Genomic DNA, 26,497 nt, shown 5'->3' on the forward strand with positions numbered 1-26,497 from the left:
ACCCTTTCTGGTCTTTAGATCAGTTCCAACAACAAAATGCACCTTAAACATTGTACTCTACAAGTATAACAGCTCTATAAATTACAAAATTGCAGTGACTCTCATTTATGTTTGAAACACACACACACACACAAAATATCCTATCAACAAAACATAATTGGTCTTACCTCTTTTTCAAACAACATGACCAAATATTGATGAAGTCATCTTTAACACTAGAGCTTTTGAACATGCTCAGCAGGGACACAAGTTAAATCATGATGCACAATGGGAAGAATGATTAATCTAATTTAGAAAGCCTTTGCCTTTGTGCTACATTCAGTTGAGAAAGCAGATATGTTATTTCTGACAAAAAGGCAAAATGGTTAGTGAAGGGAAATCTGGAAACAAAAAGGCACAGAGACAAGGATATATTTTCTGCTCTTACCAGAGACAGTCAATCAGTTAAAGCAAAAGCCCACAATACTGTAGACAGGAAGTTCTATAATAAGCAGCATCATACTTTTGCTGTGGAATTAGCACTCCAGTCTAATCTAAAGCTAGTTATTAACATATGTACCTGTTACAAAATATTCAAGTCCAGGAAAGGCCTCCTTCCCAGCGTGGCTGCACAATGTTCTCTATACCTGTGAAAGTATGGTGTAGATGATAGATGATACTGTACCTGATTGGCTCTGGTGGTGGTCATGGGGTCAGATGGAGAGGACTTGGTGGTAGTTGGGGAAGATGGCAATGTCTGGGAATAAAGCAATTCAGGAGGAAATCACCAACCTTAAGCCTTATACTGAACAATCCCAATGCAAAATATTGCAAACAGTCCATGGTAGCTTAGTTTGGTTAATAAATTAGTTATTTTTCCATAATTATTCATTCACAACCAGCCTATGCCAATGAAGGATGGATGAGATTTACGATGAAGAGCTGGTGTTTAAATTATTAAGTCATTAGCATCAAACAAATTACGCCTTTTCAATATTTTTCAATTATTGCTACCTACTGTAGCTGCTACGACCCTGAATAAGGATGCAGCCATCTCTGTATTTTTAGCACAAATTTGAATAATTCTGAGCAAATTCTTGAACAACATTTCTCCATACACATTTCTAAAAAATACAGTACATTTCCTTAATCTACTGTTTTGAGGCAGAAACACATTGGAGCAACATGCTGTATCAATTCAATGCCAGTTAAATGCCATTCCAAGGGTTGTAGGATAGCATTTTAACAGGTCTGATGGCGCATTCCTTGGTATTGAATAGAATATCAATCTTTGGCTAAAGTACAGCTTCACAATCGAATGATTGACAATAAAGTTATATAAACTTATACAGATTGTACTGTAAATCTGTTTGTTAAAGCCAAATGAAAATGTAGATTTGCTAGGCTGGGAAATAATTTGTCAGTATCCCATTTTTCCAAATATTTTGTGAGAATTAAAACTCAAAACAGTTTATAATCATTATTACATCAATATTAAACAGTAGTTATGTTTAGAAAAAAAATCACTGTCAGTGTAAATCGATTTTGTCTGAAATCAACAAAGAAAATAATTGTTGTTTGCCGTATTTTTAAAGCATTTCTTGTGCTGCAGAAATGTTATTCAAAGGCCTAAAGGAAGACTGTCTGCTGTAAAAGAATCCCTTTAGTTGTCAAAATACGTTTCCCCAAACCCCTTTTAAAACGTCACCTGTCAATTATGTGGGAAACTTGCACGCAAATACTTCATTAGTCAGGCAGCTGTAACTTACAAGGAGTGGCCATATTGCAAATGCACAATGAAATTTTGCTACTTTCAAATGGGACATAAAGATACTCTGTTAAATCTTTCAGATTTTTTGTTGTAACTAAGGAGTTCAGAAACAGGTTACTGAAAATCATGCACACAAAAAGGGAGAGTAAGAAAGATAAATATAACAAAATTATAATCCAAATGTCTCCAAAGTGATCTAATCACTAGAGCTCTTTTGGGACGTCAAGTTGATGAGTAATACTAGTGCTACATGTATCTGTTAGCAGATTAGGTTGCAGGATACCTGTTCATCTTTATCCTCTAGCAGTGGTTGTTTTAAGAGGTTTCTTTCCTATTGCAGTCAGTAATTGTCAATTTGGGTTCCTACTTTCATCACAGCTTTGAGATAGGTTTTCAACCTTTTACAATTATTTGAGATGCTCTCAGAGAGAAACGGGATCTCTGGGGAATTAGTTTTAAGAATTTGAAGGAACAGCTTTGCCCATTTATTTTGCCCATCATTCCAACTGCCTTTCAACTACAAGGCCTTTGTACCAAGGACTAGAAGGTACTGAAGATCTTACTCCAGTTTGTATTTCTTGTGTCCTTAAAAATATCATAAGGCAGTACTAGAAATGGCAAGATACTATATTGGAAACAATGATAAATCTGGTCTTCCATTTTGTGGGTAAAATGTCACATATTTCATCTGAATTGTTGTGTACAAAAACAGACACATTTTCCCCGACGTCATGCTCCTGGTTTCACAAAAAAGAAATGATGATGAGGTTCATGCACTGTTAAGGGAATCAAAATATAAATTTGTTTCCTCATATGTCATGGATAAATGGACATTCCTGCTTTGAAGATTGGATAGTTTTCTGTAGGACCTTAAAAACTAATATTGGTGATTCCAACTATTCTGTGGATTACTTCGCTGTATTAGATTTTTATTGGATGTGTCTCCTATTGTCTCCTATATGTGTCTCCACCATAAATGTGGGAGATTTTCCATACAAAGGTCTGTGCAGTTGGTCTGTGCAATCAAGTCAATCAAGATTTGAATAGATCAGCAGAAAGCCGATGAATAGACAATCAAGATTTGAATAGCTCAGACTCAGCAGAAAGCAGCTGATTGTGCAGTCGAGGTCAGGTGACCAAACATTTTGAAAAGCTCAAACAGATAAATAGAGGGATAGCTCAAGCGAAGCGGCAAGTGGAAAGTGGCTAGTGAAGGAGTGCAGCTTTGAGGCTTTGACTCGAGAGGCTTCGATGAGAAGAGGCGGAGGACAAGCTAGCTCACAGTTAGTTTTTACAATGTCTCCTGAGACGGTGATGTGCCTGATGTGGCAGTCTTGGGGGAACTCCCCTCTCCCGCAGAGTCACACCTGCCAGAAGTGCATATGGCTGGGCGATCGGGAAGACCGTGTAAGGAATCTGGAGCAGCAGCTGGATGACCTTCGACTCATAAGGGAGAATGAGGCAGTCATAGATGAGAGCTACAGGGAGGTAGTCACACCTAGGCTGTTGGAAGCAGGTCGCTGGGTGACAGTCAGAGGGGGGAAAGTGAAGGTGAGCAGACAGGTAGTGCAGAGCACCACTGTAGCCATTCCCCTGAATAATAAGTTTACCATCCTGGATACTGTTGGCGGGGACGACTGACCAGGTGTGAGCCACAGTGGCAGGGCCTCCAGCACTGAGTCTAACCCTGTGGTGCAGAAGGGTGGGACGGAGAAGAGGAGAGCTGTCGTCATTGGAGACTCTATAGTCAGGAGAGCAGACAGGAGATTTTGTGGACATGAGAAGGACACCCGCATGGTTTGTTGCCTCCTGGGTGCCAGGGTCTGGGATGTCTCTGACCGGGTGCACAACATCCTGGTACGAGAGGGAAAGCAACCAGAAGTCGTGATACATGTTGGGACCAACAACATAGGCAGGAAGAGGGATGAGGTCCTGAAGTGTGAGTTTCGGGAAGTAGGCAGAAGGCTGAAGAACAGAACCTCAAGGGTGGTGTTCTCAGGATTGCTGCCAGTGCTACGTGACAGCGATGGTAAGAATTGGAGGAGATGGCAGTTGAATGCGTGGCTGAGGAGTTGGTGCAGGGAGCAGGGTTTCAAATTTTTAGATCATTGGGATCTCTTCTGGGGAAGGTGGGACCTGTACAGATTGGATGCGTTGCACCTGAACTCGAGGGGGAGCAATACCCTTGCAGGTAGGTTTACTATCATGGTTCGGGAGGGTTTAAACTAATTTGCGAGGGGGATGGGACCCAGAGTGATACAGCAGTGAAAGAAGTACATGGAGTAAAGCCAGATCTAGCATACAGAGAGGCTTTGAGGAAAGAGAAGCAGAATAAATGGTGTAAAGACAGTAAGGTAGAAGGGCTGAAATGTGTGTACCTCAATGCAAGAAGCATCAGGAACAAAGGTGATGAACTGAGAGCTTGGATACATACATGGAATTATGATGTAGTGGCCATAACAGAGACTTGGCTGGCACCAAGGCAGGAATGGATTCTCAATATTCCTGGATTTCCGTGCTTTAAAAGGGATAGAGAGGGTGGAAAAAGGGGAGGAGGGGTGGCATTGCTGGTCAGGGATACTATTACAGCTACAGAAAGGGTGGGTAATGTAGCAGGATCCTCTTTTGAGTCAATATGGGTGGAAGTCAGGAACAGGAAGGGAGCAGTTACTCTATTGGGGGTATTCTATAGCCCCCCTGGTAGCAGCAGAGATACAGAGGAGCAGATTGGGAGGCAGATTTTGGAAAGGTGCAAAAATAAGAGGGTTGTTATCATGGGTGACTTTAACTTCCCTAATATTGATTTGCACCTGATTAGTTCCAAGGGTTTAGATGGGGCAGAGTTTGTTAAGTGTGTCCAGGATGGATTCCTGTCACAGTATGTGGGCAGGCCAACCAGGGGGAATGCCATACTAGATCTACTACTAGCTAATGAACCGGGTCAAGTCACAGATCTCTCAGTGGGTGAGCATCTGGGGGACAGTGACCACTGCTCCCTGGCCTTTAGCATTATCATGGAAAGGGATAGAATCAGAGAGGACAGGAAAATTTTTAATTGGGGAAAGGCAAATTATGAGGCTATAAGGCTAGAGCTTGCGGGTGTGAATTGGGATGATGTTTTTGCAGGGAAATGTACTATGGACATGTGGTCGATGTTTAGAGATCTCTTGCGGGATGTTACGAATAAATTTGTCCTGGTGAGGAAGATAAAGAATGGTCGGGTGAAGGAACCATGGGTGACAAGTAAGGTGAAAGATCTAGTCAGGTGGAAGAAGGCAGCATACATGAGGTTTAGGAAGCAAGGATCAGGTGGGTCTATTGAGGAATATAGGGAAGCAAGAAAGGAGCTTAAGAAAGGGCTCAGAAGAGCAAGAAAGGAGCATGAGAAGGCATTGGCGAGTAGGGTAAAGGAAAACCCCAAAGCATTCTTCAATTATGTGACGAAAAAAAGGATGACAGGAGTGAAGGTAGGACCAATTAGAGATAAAGGTGGGAAGATGTGCCTGGAGGCTGTGGAAGTGAGAGAGGTACTCAATGAATACTTCTCTTCGGCATTCACCAATGAGAGGAAACTTGATGATGGTGAGGAATATATGAGTGAGGTTGATGTTCTGGAGCATGTTGATATTAAGGGAGAGGAGGTGTTGGAGTTGTTAAAATACATTAGGACAGATAAGTCCCCGGGGCCTGACAGGATATTCCCCAGGCTGCTCCACGAGGCGAAAGATGAGATTGCTGAGCCTCTGGCTAAGATCTTTATGTCCTCGTTGTCCACGGGAATGGTACCGGAGGCTTGGAGGGAGGCGAATGTTGTCCCCTTGTTCAAAAAAGGTAGTAGGGATAGTCTGGGTAATTATAGACCAGTGAGCCTTACATTTGTGGTGGGAAAGCTGTTGGAAAAGATTCTTAGAGATAGGATCTATAGGCATTTAGAGAATCATGGCCTGATCAGGGACAGTCAGCATGGCTTTGTGAAGGGCAGATCGTGTCTAACAAGCCTGATAGAGTTCTTTGAGGAGGTGACCAGGCATATAGATGAGGGTAGTGCAGTGGATGTGATCTGCATGGGTTTTAGTAAGGCATTTGACATGGTTCCACATGGTAGGCTTATTCAGAAAGTTAGAAGGCATGGGATCCAGGGAAGTTTGGCCGGGTGGATTCAGAATTGTCTTGCCTGCAGAAGGCAAAGGGTGGTGGTGGAGGGAGTACAATCAGATTGGAGGATTTTGACTAGTGGTGTCCCACAAGGTTCTGTTCTGGGACCTCTACTTTTCGTGATTTTTATTAACCACCTGGATGTTGGGGTAGAAGAGTGGGTTGGCAAGTTTGCAGATGACACAAAGGTTGATGGTGTTGTAGATAGTGTAGAGGATTGTCAAAGATTGCAGAAAGACATTGATAGGATGCAGAAGTGGGCTGAGAAGTGGCAGGTGGAGCTCAACCCAGAGAAGTGTGAGGTGGTACACTTTGGAAAGACAAACTCCAAGGCAGAGTACAAAGTAAATGGCAGGATACTTGGTAGTGTGGAGGAGCAGAGGGATCTTGGGGTACATGTCCACAGATCCCTGAAAGTTGCCTCACAGGTGGATAGGGTAGTTAAGAAAGCTTATGGGGTGTTAGCTTTCATAAGTCAAGGGATAGAATTTAAGAGTTGCGATGTAATGATGCAGCTCTATAAAACTCTGGTTAGGCCACACTTGGAGTACTGTGTCCAGTTCTGGTCACCTCACTATAGAAAGGATGTGGAAGCATTGGAAAGGGTACAGAGGAGATTTGCCAGGATGCTGCCTGGTTTAGAAAGTATGTATTATGATCAGAGATTAAGGGAGCTAGGGTTTTACTCTTTGGAGAGAAGGAGGATGAGAGGAGACATGATAGGGGTGTACAAGATAGTAAGAGGAATAGATAGAGTGGATAGCCAGCACCTCTTCCCCAGGGCACCACTGCTCAATACAAGAGGAATGGCTTTAAGGTAAGGGGTGGGAAGTTCAAGGGGGATATTAGAGGAAGGTTTTTTACTCAGAGAGTGGTTGGTGCATGGAATGCACTGCCTGAGTCAGTGGTGGAGGCAGATACACTAGTGAAGTTTAAGAGACTACTAGACAGGTATATGGAGGAATTTAAGGTGAGGGCTTATATGGGAGGCAGGGTTTGAGGGTCGGCACAACATTGTGGGCCGAAGGACCTGTTCTGTGCTGTACTATTCTATGTTCAATGTTCTATAGAAATGTAATTTACTGTGTGGAATCTGCCTCTTATGGCAGGTTTAATCCATGGGATCTTAATGCTTAGGGAGTTGTAGTTACATAGTAGTTGAATGATTACACATTTTCTACAAATAATTATGAGGGATAAATTTGCTTTTGGTCCCTTGTACTAAATACACTGAGTTCCAATTAATAAATTGCAATCCATTAATTTTAATGAATCTGAACTTTGAAAGAGCAGTGAAAGTATAGTTAATTGTTCGAACAATACACATGACTTAAGTCAAATTCTTCGCCCCCTTCTTTGGCAAGATCTAGTGTTAGCATTGAATTCTCAGTTTCTAGAAATTGAAGGCGAAGCTTTCAGCACTGCTGTTGGAATGCAAACTGGCAGAAAAGTAGAGTTGCTTCACAGTATATGAATGTTTTTGTACAAACCACTGTTAGATCAAGATTACAATAAAGCCACTTATAGGGATCCCAAACATTAAAGCTAACATGTGGGCACATGTTTGTAATCAAACTTCCCAGCAGCATTGGTAGTCAATATGGATACAACCTAACATGGCTCCTCCAGTTTTCTCTGGGAAGGAAGTCATGAGACATCAGAAGAGGCCCTGCACATTACAAAAGCAACTGTATTCTCTTAAGTATTCACAGCAAATTAATTAATTCCTCCCTCTGGAAATCGTCTTGTTTCTTTTTCATGTGCATTGTGGGCCTGTTGGGTTGCTGTGGCCAGAACATCTATATTTTCAATGTATGTGAAACCATAAATGATGTTTTTCTTGGATTGTCTCTTGTTCCCGTCAAATGGCTGAACATGACAAAAACTCAGATGTGAATACCTTCATCTCAAAAACAATCTTCATTATTTTGATTTTAAATTCTTGCAATTGCCTCTCATGGAGGCTGAATGGGAGCAAATCACATTACAGTAAATTGGTAATATTCAAGATTTGTGCCTAAGATTTCACACTGATTTTTCATAGTCAACAGGAAGAGTAATTGAATCAAGATTATTAATGAATTATCAGTGATTTTGTACCTATTTAAAACAAATAATAGCATGATCCCAAAAATGTTGCCTTTGATATGCAATATATTATGGAAGACTGAAGAAATGTATATTTTTTGCTAATTTTCCTCGTATATGCACACTGCTTGACATGTTTTTGTTTTAAATAATCATGTTACAAATGCCAGTTTTTTTTTAACATTGCACAGAGCTTTTACAGAATAATGAGTGATGTCAAAGGCTGCAAAGGGAATCCTCACAGTAGCACATTCTAGACCATAAATGAATGATACTGCAGCACAGAACAAAATATTTCAGATAGTAATCATTTTCAAAAGGAATGATTGCATCTGAAACTGTACTGTATTAAGTAACAATGACATAATTGGAAAAATAGTTGGTTCAATTCACAGGGACAGGAAGAAAATTATGATAAACTCATCTTCTAATATGATGCTAAGGAGAAGTGCACAACTGATTTATATGAAAAGGTAGTAATTTTGCACAATTGTCACTGACTAGAAAAGTAGATAAGTGTAAACTATCAGAATGTATTTCTTTTTCTCAGCTCAAAAGCGTTTCCATTTGCTATTTATTTACACAAAACCATTGCAGACAGTCTTCCTTTAACAATATGTTTCATCAACACAATTAATAAACCTATGGAAATTTATGCACTCGTAGAGATCAAGGGTTAAATTGAGGACAATCAGCAAGAGAATTGTGCACCACAAGGTAGCAATATCTAACTTTCTTCCATTTCTTGAACTAAATTAATTATAGTTACGCATAAATAATGAACATGGGCTTGGGAAGATGGAAGGGGCTACCTGAGTGATTGATTAATTGATCACCTCATCAAAATAGGTTGTAGACAAATAGGCTTAAAGTTAAATTTCTGATAACCTCAATCTCAATTTAGTCGCTTTTTGATTGAAAAGACTTGCATTTAAAGTTAGCATTGTTTTACTCGCTATGTAAGGAGTAGATTTGTCAGCATCCTCTTCCTTCCACCACTATCTGTGTATGCTAATACAAATTCAAACAATATTCTAATAATAAACATTATTGGTAACTTACTTGTTTGATGCGATCTGGATTTACTGTGGTCTGAGGCTGTAGAATACTAACTGGTTCTGTCTTTGCCACATTCTGAGGCATTTCTCGGATTTTCTCTGCAATGAAGCTGTGAACTGCATTCAGAGCTTCCACTGTTCCCTGGATCAGACATACCCGCTCTGTTGTACCTGCAGAGATAATGTCAAAGTGCAAGACATAATAAATGCCAAGGTACAAAACAAAGAGAAATAAGCAATATGTGTCTGCTTTAGAAAATCTCTTCAGTTCTTCCCTTTTAAGGGCATTTTCTACATGAACATCATTGACTATCTCTATGAAATAGACAAGAGGATGGATAAAGAAAATGGAGTGGTGGTGGTTAATATAGATTTACAAAAAGCTTATAGTACCAACTATTAATTAAGAATTTTATGCAAGTTTAATAAATGGAGCAGTGCTGCCAGGATAATCAAGGACACGACCCACCCAGCCAACACACTTTTCGTCCCTCTTCCCTCCGGGAGAAGGCTCAGGAGCTTGAAGATTCGTACGGCCAGATTTGGGAACAGCTTCCTTCCAACTGTGATAAGACTGCTGAACGGATCCTGACCCGGATCTGGGCCGTACCCTCCAAATATCCGGACCTGCATCTCAGTTTTTTTGTACTACCTTACTTTCCATTTTTCTAATTTTTCTATTTATGATTTATAATTTAAATTTTTAATATTTACTATCAATTTGTAACCCAGGGAGCAGGAAGCGCAGAATCAAATATCTCTATGATGATTGTGCATTCTAGTATCAATTGTTTGGCGACAATAAAGTATAAATGGAATTAATATAAAATATGGTCACGTGGAGAGGGAAAGGGTTGTAGAACATACAGCAAAATGATACAGGAAAAACAATGACTTTCTGATTGAAAAATGTATATGGTGCTTATTGTTACTCAGAAGTGCATGTGTAGTTACTTAACAAAAAGAGAACTGTAAAATTAGAAATGTAAAATTAAAATTCAACTACTGAAATATAAAATGAGTTGAGAAAGATACAGCTATAATCAGTTTAATTTATAAAGAGTCAGTCATAGTCAAACCTAACTTTTAATTTGCTGTACAATAAATAAACATTTCATTCAAATAGTTTGACTATCCACAATTAGAAGGCTTAAAAACAGGTGCACACACTATCTACAAATTAAAGTAAATAAATATGGGTTAATCCTGTAAGTGACCTTAAATATTAACTCTGTCTCCCCACAGAATCTATCTGACATGCTGAGTATTTGAGCACATTCTGTTTTTAGTTCAGATTTCCACCTGGAGAGACACTGAACAGCAAAAGTAGCCTCTTTTGAAAGTGCTAAATATAAACATTTTTTTTACCAATACGTACTATATACGTGTACTGACAATGACCTCGTGAGTTCCTCTCTTCAGTGAAGTAACATGCAGAGGCTGCTGAATAATATTCAGGAGCTCCAGAAAGTATGCCTGATTCATCTAAGGTTCTTCTCAGACTGTGCACAAGCAAAATGATCAAACATGCCATGCAATGATGTTATGCGCAGACATTTTCCCATTTGAAAGAAGAATAAGAGTGAAACAAGTTCAACAATACTAACAAATTTACAAATCTAGCAATAATTGTTTTTGAATTATCTATGATCTTTTTAGGTGAACTATATTGATTGTGCAGTACCCATCTTTGAATTCACTGAAGGTATAACGGCCAAGTTGTCTTCAGTCACCTTGTACATCAACAATATTTCATCTGCTATAGGACTCATTTCAGGCGCACGTGCACACTCACAATTCTTCCCTCTTGCACCTAGATCAGTTGGCAAATGCAAAGGTTTCTGACATCCTCACACATTCTATTGAAGTAATTCTTGGAACAGTAATATAAACATAATTCTCTGATTTTTCCCCATTTGTTTGCTGATCTCTCAGCTTCCTCATATGGCTATGTGAAACATTGTTAATATTCCACTTCTGTTTCACAAACTGTTCAAAATGAAATTACTCGAAAGTGCAGACCATTATCCAAAACATTTTTTAAGGGAAACTCATGTGACATAAAAATGGATCGAATTCTTCTGCAGTGTGTTCCATGATGATGCATGATCCTTTACACTTTGAATGAATGTCCATCCAAAAATGCAGTTCACATCTTTCTCCCAGTAATTATGTGGATACTTTAGGAGTAGTGCTCCCTGTAGCATTGGGTGGTACACTCTGCACTTGCTGGTTAACTCCTTTAGATCCCTACCTATGCTGGCCCGATAAACAAAAGTATGTGCTAATGCTTTCATATTAACTATGCCCAGATGTGCCAAGTGAAGTTCCTTCATTATTGTACTTGATAGTTTTTTGGGGCATAATAATTTGATACAGCCTTGATTTTTGGACAGTTTTATATTCTTATCCCAACTTGTTATTGAATCAGTTCTGCAACTCAAATTCTACTCATACACTGGCTTTAACACTAAATAATACTGTTTCAACCTTGCTATTTCCACCACTGCTACAAGAAACTCGCTTTCTCCGGCCTGTTGGGTAAACACAGCATGTCATACATTATAGATTTTCTACGTTTCTATGTTTCATATGCCCTTCTTTGGAAGCCAGTCTTGGTAACACACTTCCTATGGCACTCTGTCTGTATAACTGACATTCAATATATGGGGGCAGAAGGATAGCTGTCTGCCATATTTGCGAGGATACTATTGTGGGAGCTATCCAAGTATTTGGTGTTGGTGGCCTGAGTGAATGGCTTGTCTCAAAATATCCGCTGGAACGCTTTGATTCTAAATATGGTTTCCAATATCTTCTCTGAGCGTAGTTTCTTCTTGCTGGATCCAACAGTACATAACATGGCTTATCCATACCTCACCTCCATAACTGGAGGCATCTCAAGCAAACTTTATTATGGGAACAGACACACCAAGTCATTTCTTACAGAGGTTGCTGTTTCCAGTAGTTCACTCTCCTTGAACCATTGATGCTTTATGACATCTGGCAAAAATTGGCAGGGCATTGAACCACAACAAGGGAAAGATAAAAATTCAGGAACATTCTTAGTTCTGGTTTTGTTAACATCTTGCCTGCATAGAGTGTGTGGGGCTGCCTTTAACATTTTGTCCACAGTGGCTTGAGAAGTCTGGTTGCTATGAACATGGGCTGTCAGATGGTGTTGCTTAATTGTGTACAAACAGATGACAGGTACAGTTTGGCAAAGACAATGGACACCGCTAGTTAAGAACTCAGGGGTACAACTCCTACTTTGTATGCAGATGGCATTCTCTGTGGCCTACCCATCAGATTTGTTCAACTTGTCCACCATTTGATCATAGGTGCCAAAGAGAAGCATCATCTTCAAATTAACGAGCCTCTTCTTCATATGATACCGATCCCAGTAAATTGACTTGCCTTTCAGTGAATGTATATATGGGCTTTGTGCCCCTCAATGCTGGTATACAAGAGAATGTTTCTGTACTGATCCAGAAGCTAATTCTTAAAATGCCCTTTAAGTTCCTTAGTCTGTCTTTCCATCATCTATTTGCCTGGTCTGTGGCCACGACTGGTAGCTTCACATTTTTATGATTTTGAAAAACTATATATTAGAGTATTCAGTATCCTTCCACAAAGTATTTTCAGATTCACCATGTGTTTTGGTTAACTGTCTTTACTGGATGCATCATTGTCTCCTCTGCCTATGAATGAGAAGTTAGAAACAGTACTAAGGATCATTAATTTTTACTTTAATTTTAAAATTGCAGCAGATTCCAATGCTGCTGCTAGCTGGGTACATACTGGTTAGACTTTGCTCAGTACGTCACTCATCACCTTCAGTACTGTACAAACCGCTCCCATGAGGCTTTCTGTTACCTTCACCTACTTGGCTGATATTATTGTGAATTTCAGCTCTTACACACAGGTTATGTCCTTTGCTTTTACAGCTGAACCTTCACATTGCCTTATACTGCCACACTCATTACAAGTTATCACCACTACACCCATAGCAACTTCCAGTGTCAGTCTTTGCTTTCACACCAGTTTCACTCCTGTGACTCTGACAATATTGCAGCTATCACCTATGCTACTGGTATTTGTCTCAAACAGCATTTATATTGATATTATACATCAACCAAACTTCTTACACATTTTTGACACTAAATCCATCAATGTGTATATCTAACATGCACACTCAAAAGTTAGACATTGCTTTAACATTTTTAATTTTATTTCCTTTATTGTTAAATTGGTCACAAATGTCAGCACTGCCCAAGTCAGGAAAGACCATAATTATAGCATTGAAAGAGATTATTCAGTCTATGTAATGACTGCTTGTTGCCTTTTGGCTTACACTTGTACTCTCTATGAACTCTGAGGAAGCTCGATTAAAGTGATTCTGCAATCTGTCTATCACCTTCCTGAATAGAATATCATTTGTCTTGTGCATTGCTCCAAGGTTTTTCTAGATGCCAAAATCTGGCTCTTGTTTTAATTTTAGTAAAGTTGTTTGAATGAAAAAATATTCTCTTTCATTCTACATAAAAACTAAAATTCTCAAATGCTTTATCATAAATGCTAATATTGCCATGTAGCCAGATTGTGTTTGAAATGCCAACTTGCAAAATTCCCCTTGATAGTTTCAAGGCTTATACTCAAAGATCTCCATATATTGCCCTCAGTTCTTCTATGCTGGAGTCTAAAACTAACACTTGCAGCCTCAGGTTTGCACACTGTAGTTACTGAGAATAGCACATGGAAAATGCTGGAGGAACTCAGCAGGTCAGGCAGCATCTATGGAAAGAAATAAACAGTCGACATTTCAGGCTGAGACCTTTCACCAGGACCTGTCCAGCATCTGCAGATTTTCCTGTGCTTGTGTTACTGAGAATAACTTCAAGTTTTCTCTTTAAGGTCACTCAAATGGCTTTATAATACGGACAACGAGGATGTAACAGAACTGCCTGAAGTAATGCAATATATGCCTCCAAGGATTCTGAGGTTATAGCAAAGTAACATGTAGAATGTGGACAATAATATGTAAGATAGAGTAGATGATGATGATTTTGGTTATTTGAGGTTCTCCTTAGACCTTACAAAATGATTAAAATGTGCCATGCTGTGATGACTCACTAATTTTCACTTACAAGAGACAATTGCATTCAATCACTCATTCAATCAATCATTCAAGTGCCACCAATTCCAAATTTCAATAGAAAGCATGGCATTGTGAGCCACAAAAATAGTGAAAAGTTGCACCAAAACATAAAGTCATTACACATATGGTAACTACATTAAAATGAAAGCAGACTTGACCAGCATGACCAAATCACAAATTTGCTTCAACTTGCCTTGAAAAAAAGTCAGGCTGGGTGCTATAAATATTTTCATGTAACAGGTTTTGATTTTCTACAATTACCATGAGTGTTGGCACTGCAATTCAACAGAATTACCATGAGAGCAAATTTTAAGTTTTCAGTCATTTTGACATACGATAGGTCAGAATGGAGCTTCAAATAAATTAATAATGCACCAGAGTCAAGATACTGACTAATTCATTTTACATCATAGTGATTTTAAAATAGGACACTGAATGACTTTAGCAACTGATCCCTAGTTGACCTTCAGTACCTGCATGTTGGAAATGCCTTGCATTTTAAAACTCTCCAGTTAAGATTTTTATTTACTTGTCTGTTTATTTATTGAAGTACAGTGAGGAATAGGCCCTTCGAACAGCACTGCCCAGCAACCCACGATTTAACCCTGGCCTAATCATCTAACAATTTACAATGACCAATTAACCTACTAACCAGTATGTCTTCAGAATATGGGAGGAATCCCATGCAGTCACAAGGAGAATGTACCAGCTGCTTATGAGTCAGTGGTGGAAATTGAACCTGGGTCACTGGTTCTGTAAAGCATTGTGCTAACCATCATGCTACCATCCTGCCCCTAAACCAAATAAGAATTTTAGCAATAACTTTTTATCTCTAACTAATGTTAACCCAACATACATCATAAATCTCAACATTTCTTAATAATTTCAACTAAATATCTGTTCCTGGTAAATAATTATTTATTGTCATCAGCCTCCATATGAAATATTTCTGTTCAAATTATCTACTTATTTATGGTTTTGAAGTTTTTCTTGAGTATTGGTCATTGATTACAGTTAGAAAATTCAGATTAACTGGAAAAATAATCTATGTTGTTGTTCCAAAAAAAAGTACATGCTTTATATCCAAAGTGTCTTTTACCAATGGTTTGGATCGTATTTTACATCTTACTGTTTCCTATTCTGCTGTTACTGTTCTCTAGGGGCTTGCTTTAACAAGGGCACCGAGCTACTGCTATGGAAGGGGCTCAGGGGAGTCTTCAGATTGAAAACATTAATTCTCCATTAAATGACAGATGGGAAGTGATATGGATTGATCAATGACTAACACAAGTAGTTTTCAGAAGGTCACCAGACTGCACATGAAAACAAACTTAAGATCAGATTACACTCTCTGCATCAAGTCAAGACTAGAGGCTGCAGATTTGAGAAGGGAGCAATGCTTATGTGCCATTCCCTTCCAGAAGAAAACAAGAAGAATGAGTTTTTGAAATTGAAAATAATTAATTAGTTGTAAATTATTGAATAAAAATAATGTGTGATTTAAAATACATCAGATCTGATAATAATCAATAAAGCCATTAAATATGATGTTAATCAAGTTTTGAAAAATCACTTACATTCTCCAGTCTTCAGTTTGAAAATATCTAATGAAATGAATGTGGTCTCTGATTCAACACCAAGTCTGAGTGGCTTAGATCAGAGTTTCAGTTACCCAATATACAGGTAATGACTTTGGGGCCTGGGGTGTGATCAAATGATTTGGACAGAGCAGCTACACGCGTGCGGGTTTGAAATGAATAGAGGGCTGGCCTCCCCTTACCTTGAGGCAGATTTGGTTAGTCTTGCAAATTTAAGTCCCAGGTTCCTGAGTAACCAGCATTACTGGGTGAACTTGATATCATCTCCAAAAGGAAATTTACGTGAGTAATAATTACATTTCATGCATGTCTGGTGCTAGAAATGTGTCAGATATGTAAGCTTAACCATAGAAAAGAAGCTGTTGATGAATTAGAAACGCAAACACGAGGAAATCTGCAGATGCTGGAAATTCAAGCAACACACATAAAAGTTGCTGGTGAACGCAGCAGGCCAGGCAGCATCTCTAGGAAGAGGTCCAGCTCTTGGCTCCATCCCTCCCCCTCCTGTCTTCTCATATCATTTTGGATCTCCCCCTCCCCCTCCCACTTTCAAATCTCTTACTAGCTCTTCTTTCAGTTAGTCCTGATGAAGGGTCTTGGCCCGAAACGTCGACTGTACCTCTTCCTAGAGATGCTGCCTGGCCTGCTGCATTCACCAGCAACTTTGATGTTGATGAATTAGCATGTAGGAGGGAGACTGAAAATCTGACTGAGTGGTGTCACAACAACAACCTCACACTCAATTTCAGCTAAACCAGGGAGCTGATTATTGACTGCTGGAGGAGGAAACCAGAGGTCCATGAGCTAGTCTTCATTGGGGGATCAGAGGTGGAGGGAGTCAGCAACTTCAAATTCTTCAGTGTTGTCATTTCAGAGGATCTGTCCTGGGTCCAGCACACAAGTGCAGTTACAAAGAAGACACCACAGCACCTCTACATTCTTAGAGGTTTGCCAATATCTGGCATGTCATACAAAGCCTTGACAAACTTCTATAGATGCGAGTACACTGACTCTTTGCATCATGGCTTGGAATGGAAACACCAATGCCCTTGAAGGGAAAGGTCTACAAGAAGTCCATCATGGGTAAGGCCCTCCCCACCATTGAACACATCTACAAGGAGTGCTGTCGCAGGAAAGCTGTATCTATGATCAAGGAGCCCCATCATCTAGGCCATGCATTCTTCTCACTGGTGCCATCAGGAAGTTGGTATATGGGCCTCAGGTCCCACACCACCAGGTTCAGGAACAGTTATTACCCCTCAACCATCAGACTCTTGAACCAGAGGGGATAACTTCACTCACCCTAACACTGAACTGATTCAACAATCTATGGACTCACTTTGAAAGATTCTACAATCTCATGTCCTTGATATTTATCGTCTATTTATTTATTTGTGTTATTCCCCCTCTTTTTTTGCATTTTCTCTTTTGAATATTCTGAAATAGTGTTACCTGGGCACTATTTTACCTAATCACATTAAGTAATGGACTGAATCCAGGCATCACTGAATAGACAGCAATGTTAATAGTTTAACTCATAGTTATGTGGTTAATAATCTCACCACTCTTTGAAGTTATAGTTCAATTTCATTTTAGTTTTGAGTGCCTTTCTCTATTTATTGGTACTCCTTGGCTTTGATATTTATCAAAAATTATCTTTGCCACTAGGTATCACTGTATCAGAAAGCAAACATCTTTGATGCTGTGGAGCTCCAGCTCAAACCAAGCAAATTTTAAAACTTGGGCCTCTGTACTTGGATCCTCAACTTCATTGCCAGAGATTACAGTCAGTACAAACTGGAAATAACATCTCATCATTGATTATCAACACAGGGCACCACAAGGATATGTACCTAGCCCACTGCTCCACTCTCGCTACCCTCACGCCAGTGTAGCTAAGCACAGTTCAAATGCCATCTGTAAAGACACCAATGGCACCACTGTTTTTGGCAGAATCTCATTTGGTGATAAGGGGGCTTAATGGAGCGAGATAAAGCAACTGGTTGAGTGATGTCACAACAAACTTGCTTCAAGTTCTGGATGTTATTACCTCGAAGGATCTATCCTGGGCTAAAGACATCAATGCAATCACGAAGCAGACATGCTGGCACCTCAGCTGGATTTAGTACATCACCGAAGACTCTTACAGGTTTCCACAAATGTACAGTGGAGAGCATTCTGACTGGCTGCATCATAGCTTAGTATGTAGCCCCTTTTGCATGGGATCACAATAGTCAGCTCCATCCACTGTATCAAGGACAACTTCAAGAGTTGGTACCTCAAGAATGCAGCATCTCTTATTAAGGACTGTCATTATCTGAGGCATGCCCTCTTGTCATAACTACCTTAAGGGAGGAGGCACAAGAGCTTGAAGACCCATACTAAAAAATTCAGGAACAGCTTCTTTTCATCCATTCATTAGATGTCTGAATGTCCATGAAGAGTACATTGTTATTCTTTTTCTTGGATGTTTATTTAAGTTCAAAGTTGAAAGCAAATTTCCTGTCAAGGTACATATATTGTATGTCAGCTTATTTAAACCTGAGATTCATTTTGTTGTGGGCATTCATTGTGAATCCATGAAACACATAGAACCATTGAAAGACCACACCCAAAAGGACAAACAACCAATGTGCAAAATACAAAACAAACAAATAAATAAATAAATAAGCAATAAATATTGAGAATATGAGATGAAGAGTCCTTGAAAGTGAGTTCATAGGTTGTGAGAACGGTTCAGTGAAGGGGTGAGTGAAGTTATCCCCTCTGGTTCAAGAGCCTGATGGTTGAGGGATAATAACTGTTCCAGAACCTGGTGGTGTGAGTCCCGGGGTTCCTGTACCTCCTTCCTGATGGCACCAGTGAGAGGAAGGAAAGGCCTGGATGGGAGGGGTTTTTGATGATGGATGCTGTTTTCCTGTGACAGTGTTCCTTGTAGATGAGCTCAACAGTGGGGAGGGCTTTACCTGTGATGGATTGGGCAATCATATCTAATAGGTTTGTCGGCTCTTCCATTCAAGGGCATTGGTTTTTCCATGGCAAGTCGTGATGCAGCCAGTCAATATACTCTCCACCATACCTCCAAAGAAGTTTGTCCAAGTTTTAGATGACATGCTGAATCTTTGCAAAACCTTAAGTAGCAGCACTGCTGTGCTTTCTTTGTAATGGCACTGACGTGCTGGGACCAGGATAGATCCTCTGAAATGTTGACACTGAGAAATTTAAAATTGCTGACCTTCTCCACCTCTGATTCCCTAATGAGGACTGGCTCATGGACCTCCAGTTTCCTCTCATTGGTATTATTATTGTTGTGGCTCCACTCAGCCATATTTTCAATCTCCCTCCTATATGCTGAGTTGTCACCACACTTGATTTGGCTAATGGCAGTGGAGTCACCAGCAAACTTAAATATGGCATTGGAACTGTGTTCAGCCGCACAGACATAAGTACTGTATAAAGCAAGTAGAGCAGGGGCTAAGCATACATCCTTGGGGTGCACTTATGCTGATGGAGACTATGGAGGAGATGTTGTTGCAAATCCAAACTGGCTATGGTCTGCAAGTGAGAAAATTGCACAAGGAGATATTGAGGCCAAGGTCTTGGAGTTTATTGATTAGTTTTGAGTGGATGATAGTATAGAATGTCGAGCTGTAGTCAATGAAGAGCATCCTGATGACTGCATTTTTACTGTCCAGGTATTCCAGTGTTGAGTGAAGAGCCAATGAAATGGCATCTACTGTTGACCTTTTTGTGATGGTAGGAAAATTGGAGCAGATCCAAGTTGCTTCTCAGGCAGGAGTTGAAGGCACACACTCAGCGATTCAGAAACAGCTTCTTCCCCTCTGCCACCCGATTCCTAAATGGACATTGAACCCTTGGACACTACCTCACTTTCTTTTTAATATATAGTATTTCAGATTTCGCACTTTAAAAAAAAAATCTATTCAATATACGCATACTTGTTTACTTGTTTATTCGATTTACTTGTTTATTTATTATTTTAATTTAATTTAATATTTTTTCCTCTTCTAGATTATGTATGCATTGAACTGCTGCTGCTAAGTTAACAAATTTCACGTCACATGCCAGTGATAATAAACCTGATTCTCATATGTTTCATCGTCAACCTCTCAAAACACTTCATTGCTATGTATGTAAGTGTTGCTGATGGTAGTTACTGTGGCAGGTTACCACGTTCTTCTCATGCACTGGTATAATCAAAGCAGGTGGGTAGCTCAGAATGCTGAAGTGAGAGCTTAAAGATATCAGAGAACACTCCAGGCAGTTAATCAGCACAGGTATTTTGTGTTTGGCCTGGTACTCCGATTTAGGTCAGATTTATTCTGTGGGTCCAATTGGCATCAGAGAATGAAATCCACAGCGTATCAGAGCTCCATGCTTTGACAGTAAACGTGAGCATAAAAGACGTTGAGCTTATCTGGGAGCAAAGCCTTGTTGTCACCTATGTATGTCACTTGGCTTCACTTTGCTAGAGGTGACAGGCATTCAAGCCCTGCTACAGCTATCGAGCATCTTTCAGTGATTTAAGTTTGGTGCAGAATTGCCACTTGGCACATGAGATAGCTTTTCAGAGATCGCACTTGGACCTCTTGTATTTCGTTTGGTCGCCATACCTGAAAGCCACTGATCTGGCCCTCAGCAGATTGCAGATTTCATGGTTCATCCAGGACTTCTGGTTGGGGAAGGCTCGGAATGATTTTGTGGGACACATTCGCCTTCGACTATTTTTATAAAGTCTGTGACTATCTTGGTGTCTTTGTTCAGATCCTCTTATGAGTACTTCAACATGGCCCAGTCCACTGACTTGAAGCAATCCCATAGACACTCCTCTGCCTCCTGCGACCATCTCTTTGTTGTCCTTATCTCTGAGGCTTGCTCTTCAGCCTCTGCCTGTAAGCAGGTAGAAGGAGGACAGTCAAGTAATCAGATTTTACAAAATGCAGTCTCAGGATGGAATGGTAGGCACTATAGCAGTGCGCAAGTGTGTTGAGACCCCTGCTACTGTAGGTGATATATTGATGTCTCTGTGAAACAGAGAACACAGCAATTCCTTATTTCTGTCCAATGCAGCAATCTTGCCCTGAGGTTCTCAGTCTTGTTATCCAGCTACTGTACGTTTGCTAACAAGATGTTGGGTGGAGGAAGTTTCATACCTCTGTGTTCCAGTCTGACTTAGAGTCCTCCCTTCCACTCTCTCTTTCAGCCATGGCAATGTACCTTTGTCCGATTAGATTATGAGAACACTCAGTCCTCGTTTATTGTCATTTAGAAATGCATGCATGCATTAAGAAATGATACAATGTTCCTCCAGAGTGATATCACAGAAAAACAGGACAAACCAAAGACTAACACTGACAGAACCACATAATTATAACATATAGTTACAGCAGTGCAAAGCAATACCATAATTTAATGAACAGCAGACCATGGGCACGGTAAAAAAAAAAGTCTCAAAGTCCTGATCAACTCCCGAGTCCGCGATAGCAGGCGGCAAAAGGGAGAAACTCCCTGCCATAAACCTCCAGGCACCGACAACTGCCGATGCATTGGAAGCACCCAACAACAGGCGACACTGAGACCATCCATCTGAAAACTTGGAGCTTCCGACCAGCCCCTCTGATACAGCCTCCCGAGTGCCATCCTCTGCCGAGCGCCTTTGACCTAGCCCTGGCCGCTGAAACAAGCAAAGCTGAGAATTTCGGGGCCTTCTGCTCCAGAGATTCTGGTTACCACACAGTAGCAGCGGTAGCAAAGCGGGCATTTCAGAAGTTTCTCCAGATGTCTGTCTCCATTAAATCAGGATTATGCACGGTCCCTTACTTGACAAATTACAGATATCATTCACCAGAGTGGCCGCGCTGATTAGAGGTGCTGTTCCTGCATGCTTGACAGTCAAATCCGCTGAATCACTAGTTTGTTAAGACAGTTCAAATGTACGTTACTTGAAGGAAATTATAGGCTGCAGATTGCAGTGGGAGTACATTTAGAAGTTTTGTAAGCTGTCTGTAATACATCGCTGTGGTTCACCAGCACCATCTTCTCTATTATTTATTCTTGTAATTTATAGTTTTATGTCTTTGCACTGCACTGCTGCTGCAAACAACAAATTTCATGTCATTTGACAAAGATAATAAATCTGATTCTTATTCTGCCACCCACATTCCCAGACTTGTTCTGGTGTGTTCGATTTTCATCAGCGGCACTTTAAAAATTTAATGCTGTTATGTAAGGTAAAAAACACCTAGCATCATAGACTTGTTCTGGTGCTAGTTTTTCACAATCAGCAGAAGCTTTAAAAATTTAATGCAGTGCTTTTTCTTAAATTTCTGCAACCAGCCTGCTGAATATTCACAATTACCTTCAAGAATTGAAGATACAAACAGGGAGAGTTCGATTGCAAAATGACAATTTTATGCAAAAGGGATATTTTGCAAATAATTTATGCAGCTTATTAGCATTGTACTGACAGTCAAGCAAAAAACTTCATGCAGATCTGTTCAATTTACAAATGCTCTATTAATATTGTTTTATCACAATGCACATAACCTAATTGCCTTGATTCAATTTTATACTCAGGAGTATAACTTTTTAAAATAACATCCATCCTATACTCCAACAAACTGAGCACCAGTAAAGAGAACTATTGGACAGCAATGGACATGTGCTATCTATATATTCAGGGTAGGTTGTGCAATTGTTCATAACTTGTTTATCATGATAGTTATCGTTTCAGTAAGCAGTGTGCTGAAAGAAATTGATTGTTTTAATAGATTTAGTATCAACTGAATCAGTTTGTTCACAACTTTTGTCTAATGTAAGGTCAAGACCTAAAGCCACACCTTTTCAGTGATTGCCAAATTTCACATTCCTAACGCTGTCAGACGCTTGGTTCGTTTTTGCTCACCAGCTGCTAAATTTCACATTCATGTCTTTGATGTTTCTAGACTTAGACCATTTTAATATAATCCATCTGGCATCCCTTGTTCTCCACGCATTGTCTCCACCTTTAACACAGTTATTAAAATATGTGTATTTCTTTGACAACGCTTTTGGTCATCTATCAAAGGGTCTCCCATTGTCGGTCCATATAAATTATTTTCTTTGATCGTGCTTCTGCGAAATACCTTGGTTTGCTTTTGTGATGTTCAAGGAGCTCAGCCTTTTCTCCTTGGAGTGACAGAGGATGAGAGGTGACCTGATAGAGGTGTACAAGATGATGAGAGGCATTGATCGTGTGGATGGTCAGAGGCTTTTTTCCCAGGGCTGAAATGGTTGCCACGAGAGGGCACAGATTTAAGGTGCTTGGAAGTAGGTACAGAGGAGATGTCAGGTGTAAGATTTTTTACACAGAGAGTGGTGAGTGTGTGGAATGGACTGCCAGTGGCAGTGGTGGAGGCAGAAACAATAGGGTCATTTAAGAGATTCCTGGATGGCTACATGGAGCTTAGAAAAATAGAGGGCTATGGGTAACCCTAGGTAATTTCTAAGGTAAGAACATGTTCAGCACAGCTTTGTGGGCCAAAGAGCCTGTATTGTGCTGTAGGTTTTCTATGTTCTATGTTTCTAAGCTATGTCAGTAGACATTATTGTTATACGGTTGATTGCAAATACGATTTTATCATTCTTCTTTTATCAAGCAAGTCAAAGCTACATTTAATAAGCTTGGAATATCTTATATTAGCTGTCCTTGAACAGCTCTTACAGGAGAGTTGTGAGAAATTGCCTCTGAAGTAATTTCCTTACTTTGCTCCGTACGTTATCAAGTGCCATGACTGCCAAAGTCTCTGGTGCAAAGGGGAAAAATGCAATTTTCCAATTTGCAGTAATGCTAGTTTAAAATCTATCCTGTGATTACTAGTCTCATGAAATGGTTACTTACTCTTGTAAATCACACTCACTTACATTACCTTTGAAATGTTCTGGAGTTTGTTTATATTGCTCATACCACAAGTCTTCAGTGCATAATATTACATTCAAAAGGAAAAAAAAACAGAGGAACACTAAACATTAAAAAAAATCTAACATTGAAAAGATAAGCGATTCACTCAAGAAATCCAATCAAGCTCTTGGATCATATCTGGGAACATACCTTATCAACCAGAAGAAAATTTATCAGGATGAAGTCACAGAGCCGACACTGATGTGAAGCTCATTACTTATTAGTGAAAGATAATGACAATGCAATGGTACTTCAAATTCAAAGAAAATATAAACTCCTTTGTGCATTTCTGCCAGCTAGCAGGCAATTTTTCATATCTCTGGAGGGAAGAGATCATCTCATTCAATCTAAGAGTTTTTGATAGCATGTATAAATTCATAATATTTAAACCAAAATTAAATAATTTGTATTAAAAGCTTTTGAATAGACTTTTACAAATATTTGGATGTAAGGACAGTTTTTCCATAAGGTTATCAAAAACTCACTTGTAACGTGAATTATGATCAACCATAAGATGCGTATTTATAAATTGTGCACTTGCAGTTACTCTGAAATCTGTAATAAACTATCAGAAATTCAGTCAAGATGTGAAAGCTATTAATAAAGTCTGTTGTTATCAACATCCATGTTTATTCTTGTCAGGCAGATGTATATAAAAAAAACTGCAAAGTAAGAGAATGAACAGAAGGTGGTTAGCACAACGCTTTACAGTGCCAGCGACCTGGGTTCAAATTCCCTACGCTGTCTGTAGGAGTTTGTATGTTCTCCCTGTGACCGAGTGGGTTTCCTCGGGGTACTCCAGTCTCTTCCTACACTCCAAAGATGTACCAGTTGTTAGGTTAATTGGTCATTGTAAATTGTCCCGTTATTAGGCTAAGGTTAAATTGGGGGTTGCTGGGTGGTGAATAAATGAATCATGTACTTTGCAAGACAATAACAGCATTTACAAATTGAATACCAGGTGGATCAATAAAAAGATCATCAACCTATAAACTGATAATGGTAATAACTTACAAACAAAATACACCTATTAATTGCAAGCAGTTCCACAACACACAGCCAATCTTATTGAGCAAGGTAATCACATCTGTTCAAGTTAAAGAAAACCAGATAGTTACCCAATGCATTGCCAAGTATTATCTGTATTAATATTGCAGGAAAAAAAGGCAAAAGAAATCTTGAACTGCCAGGCAGTGAAGTCAGGTAGAGGAAACGCAGAGAGGATGAGCAGATAGGGTGAATGGAACCTCCAGGTGTCAATCATGAGGCCGTACTCATGACTGAGTCAGGAGGTAATGGGATCATATCCAACATTGTAAACTTATACTTACTATCTGGCACAACCACACCAGGACGTGGCCACATTCTGGTGCAGTTGTGCAGATAGTAAGTATCAGCTGGCGGTTAGGAAAACCTTTATAATCCGTGGCGACATTTGCTCTCACGAATCAAATATTAATTTTCAAAGAAGCACAGGAGTTCCACAACTCCAGATAATAATTATTACTCAGCAAGCACCACTGAAACAAATTGCTATTTTATTGCTAGTAGAAGCTTGCTATGCACATATTAGTTGCTATGTTTCCCTATTTTGCTTCAAAGCATTCTGACACATTCTCAAATCTATGACAGACATTGTCAAAACTGAGTGCCTTTCCTTCTCTAAGATTACTGTCCTGAAGAAGAAAAGTCTGCTTAAACAAGGGATCTCAACTGAAATAATGTTATTATAAAAGGTATTGTGAGAAAATGCACACTTTGGGGCATATCAAGGTTTCCTACAGATCACAAGGTATACAAAAATACATCTTCCGGTAGAGTGGCAGAGTGGCTGGATGCAGCAGCTACTCCAGCTCTAATCAAAGATATAATTATTCATTCTGTATGTCTTTTTTACAATTGCAAGACATTGCCATATATTCAGAACATTAAGTACTGCAGGTCTACCATATCAGTGAGTGATGGAGCTGGACTTATTGTGAACCGTTTTTGTGTTGTCGCCTTGACTTGATATGTACCATTGTTATGTCATGGCAGTGCAAGTGATTGTCTTGGATGTTATTATTGTGATCACGAGACCCTGCTGCACACTGGTAACATAGAAGACTATAAGTCACTGGTTCACTGGCAATACTGATAAGTGAGGTAGCTGTGTTGCCTCAGTTGTGGTGAAGACCAGGCCCTCATGCCGTAGTGTTGCCTGCTGAAATCTGTACTGGGTTAGGGACTGGCTCCTCCCATCGATGCTGAGCCTCCAGTGTTCACTCGGTGCTGCCCCCCAGTGTTCACTTGGTGGAAGAACAAGCTCAACTGCTGATAACTTACAGGCCATGCCACTCAGGGATTTGGGCTATATTTTTTTTCTTTGTTACTGTATGTTTTTCTGCTATCGAATCCATATTTGCTATTGTGCTATGTGCTATTGGCAGTGTGTTGTGTGATGTTGGTAAGGTGTTTTGTATCTTGGCCATGGAGGAATGTTGTCTTGTTTGGCTATATTCATGTATGGTTGAATGATAATTAAATTTGAACTTGAACAATTATAGGCAATTGTACTGAGTCAAAGAGTTGTGGGCGAGGTTGGTAGCAATCATTTTCTGCTAAGTAGCTCCAGACCAAACGTAAGGATAGTTGATTCCAGAATAATCTTCAAATTTCCGGCTACTAGAAAGATCGGTCAACAGTCAAATTCCAAACAGATTTTCTTCACCTATTAGTCTAATAATCTTAGCC

The 26,497-nt window shown here is 39.7% G+C and overlaps 1 protein-coding gene across 4 annotated transcripts in view; it reads right to left on the bottom strand.

Annotated features, from left to right (window-relative positions):
* The window catches only part of LOC140202236 (RNA-binding protein Nova-1), a 334,247-nt gene that overhangs the window by 129,646 nt on the left and 178,104 nt on the right, over nt 1–26,497 (bottom strand). For all 4 annotated transcript variants that reach the window (XM_072267131.1, XM_072267123.1, XM_072267114.1 and 1 more), the window contains exons 3-4: nt 9,056–9,222; nt 665–736 (exon numbers count right to left, since the gene is read on the bottom strand). In XM_072267131.1, the coding sequence (XP_072123232.1) occupies nt 665–736; nt 9,056–9,222 (239 nt within the window). The remainder of the gene's footprint in view (nt 1–664; nt 737–9,055; nt 9,223–26,497) is intronic.

This window comes from Mobula birostris, chromosome 1, assembly GCF_030028105.1.
Source record: "Mobula birostris isolate sMobBir1 chromosome 1, sMobBir1.hap1, whole genome shotgun sequence".
Taxonomy (NCBI): Eukaryota; Metazoa; Chordata; class Chondrichthyes; order Myliobatiformes; family Myliobatidae; genus Mobula; species Mobula birostris.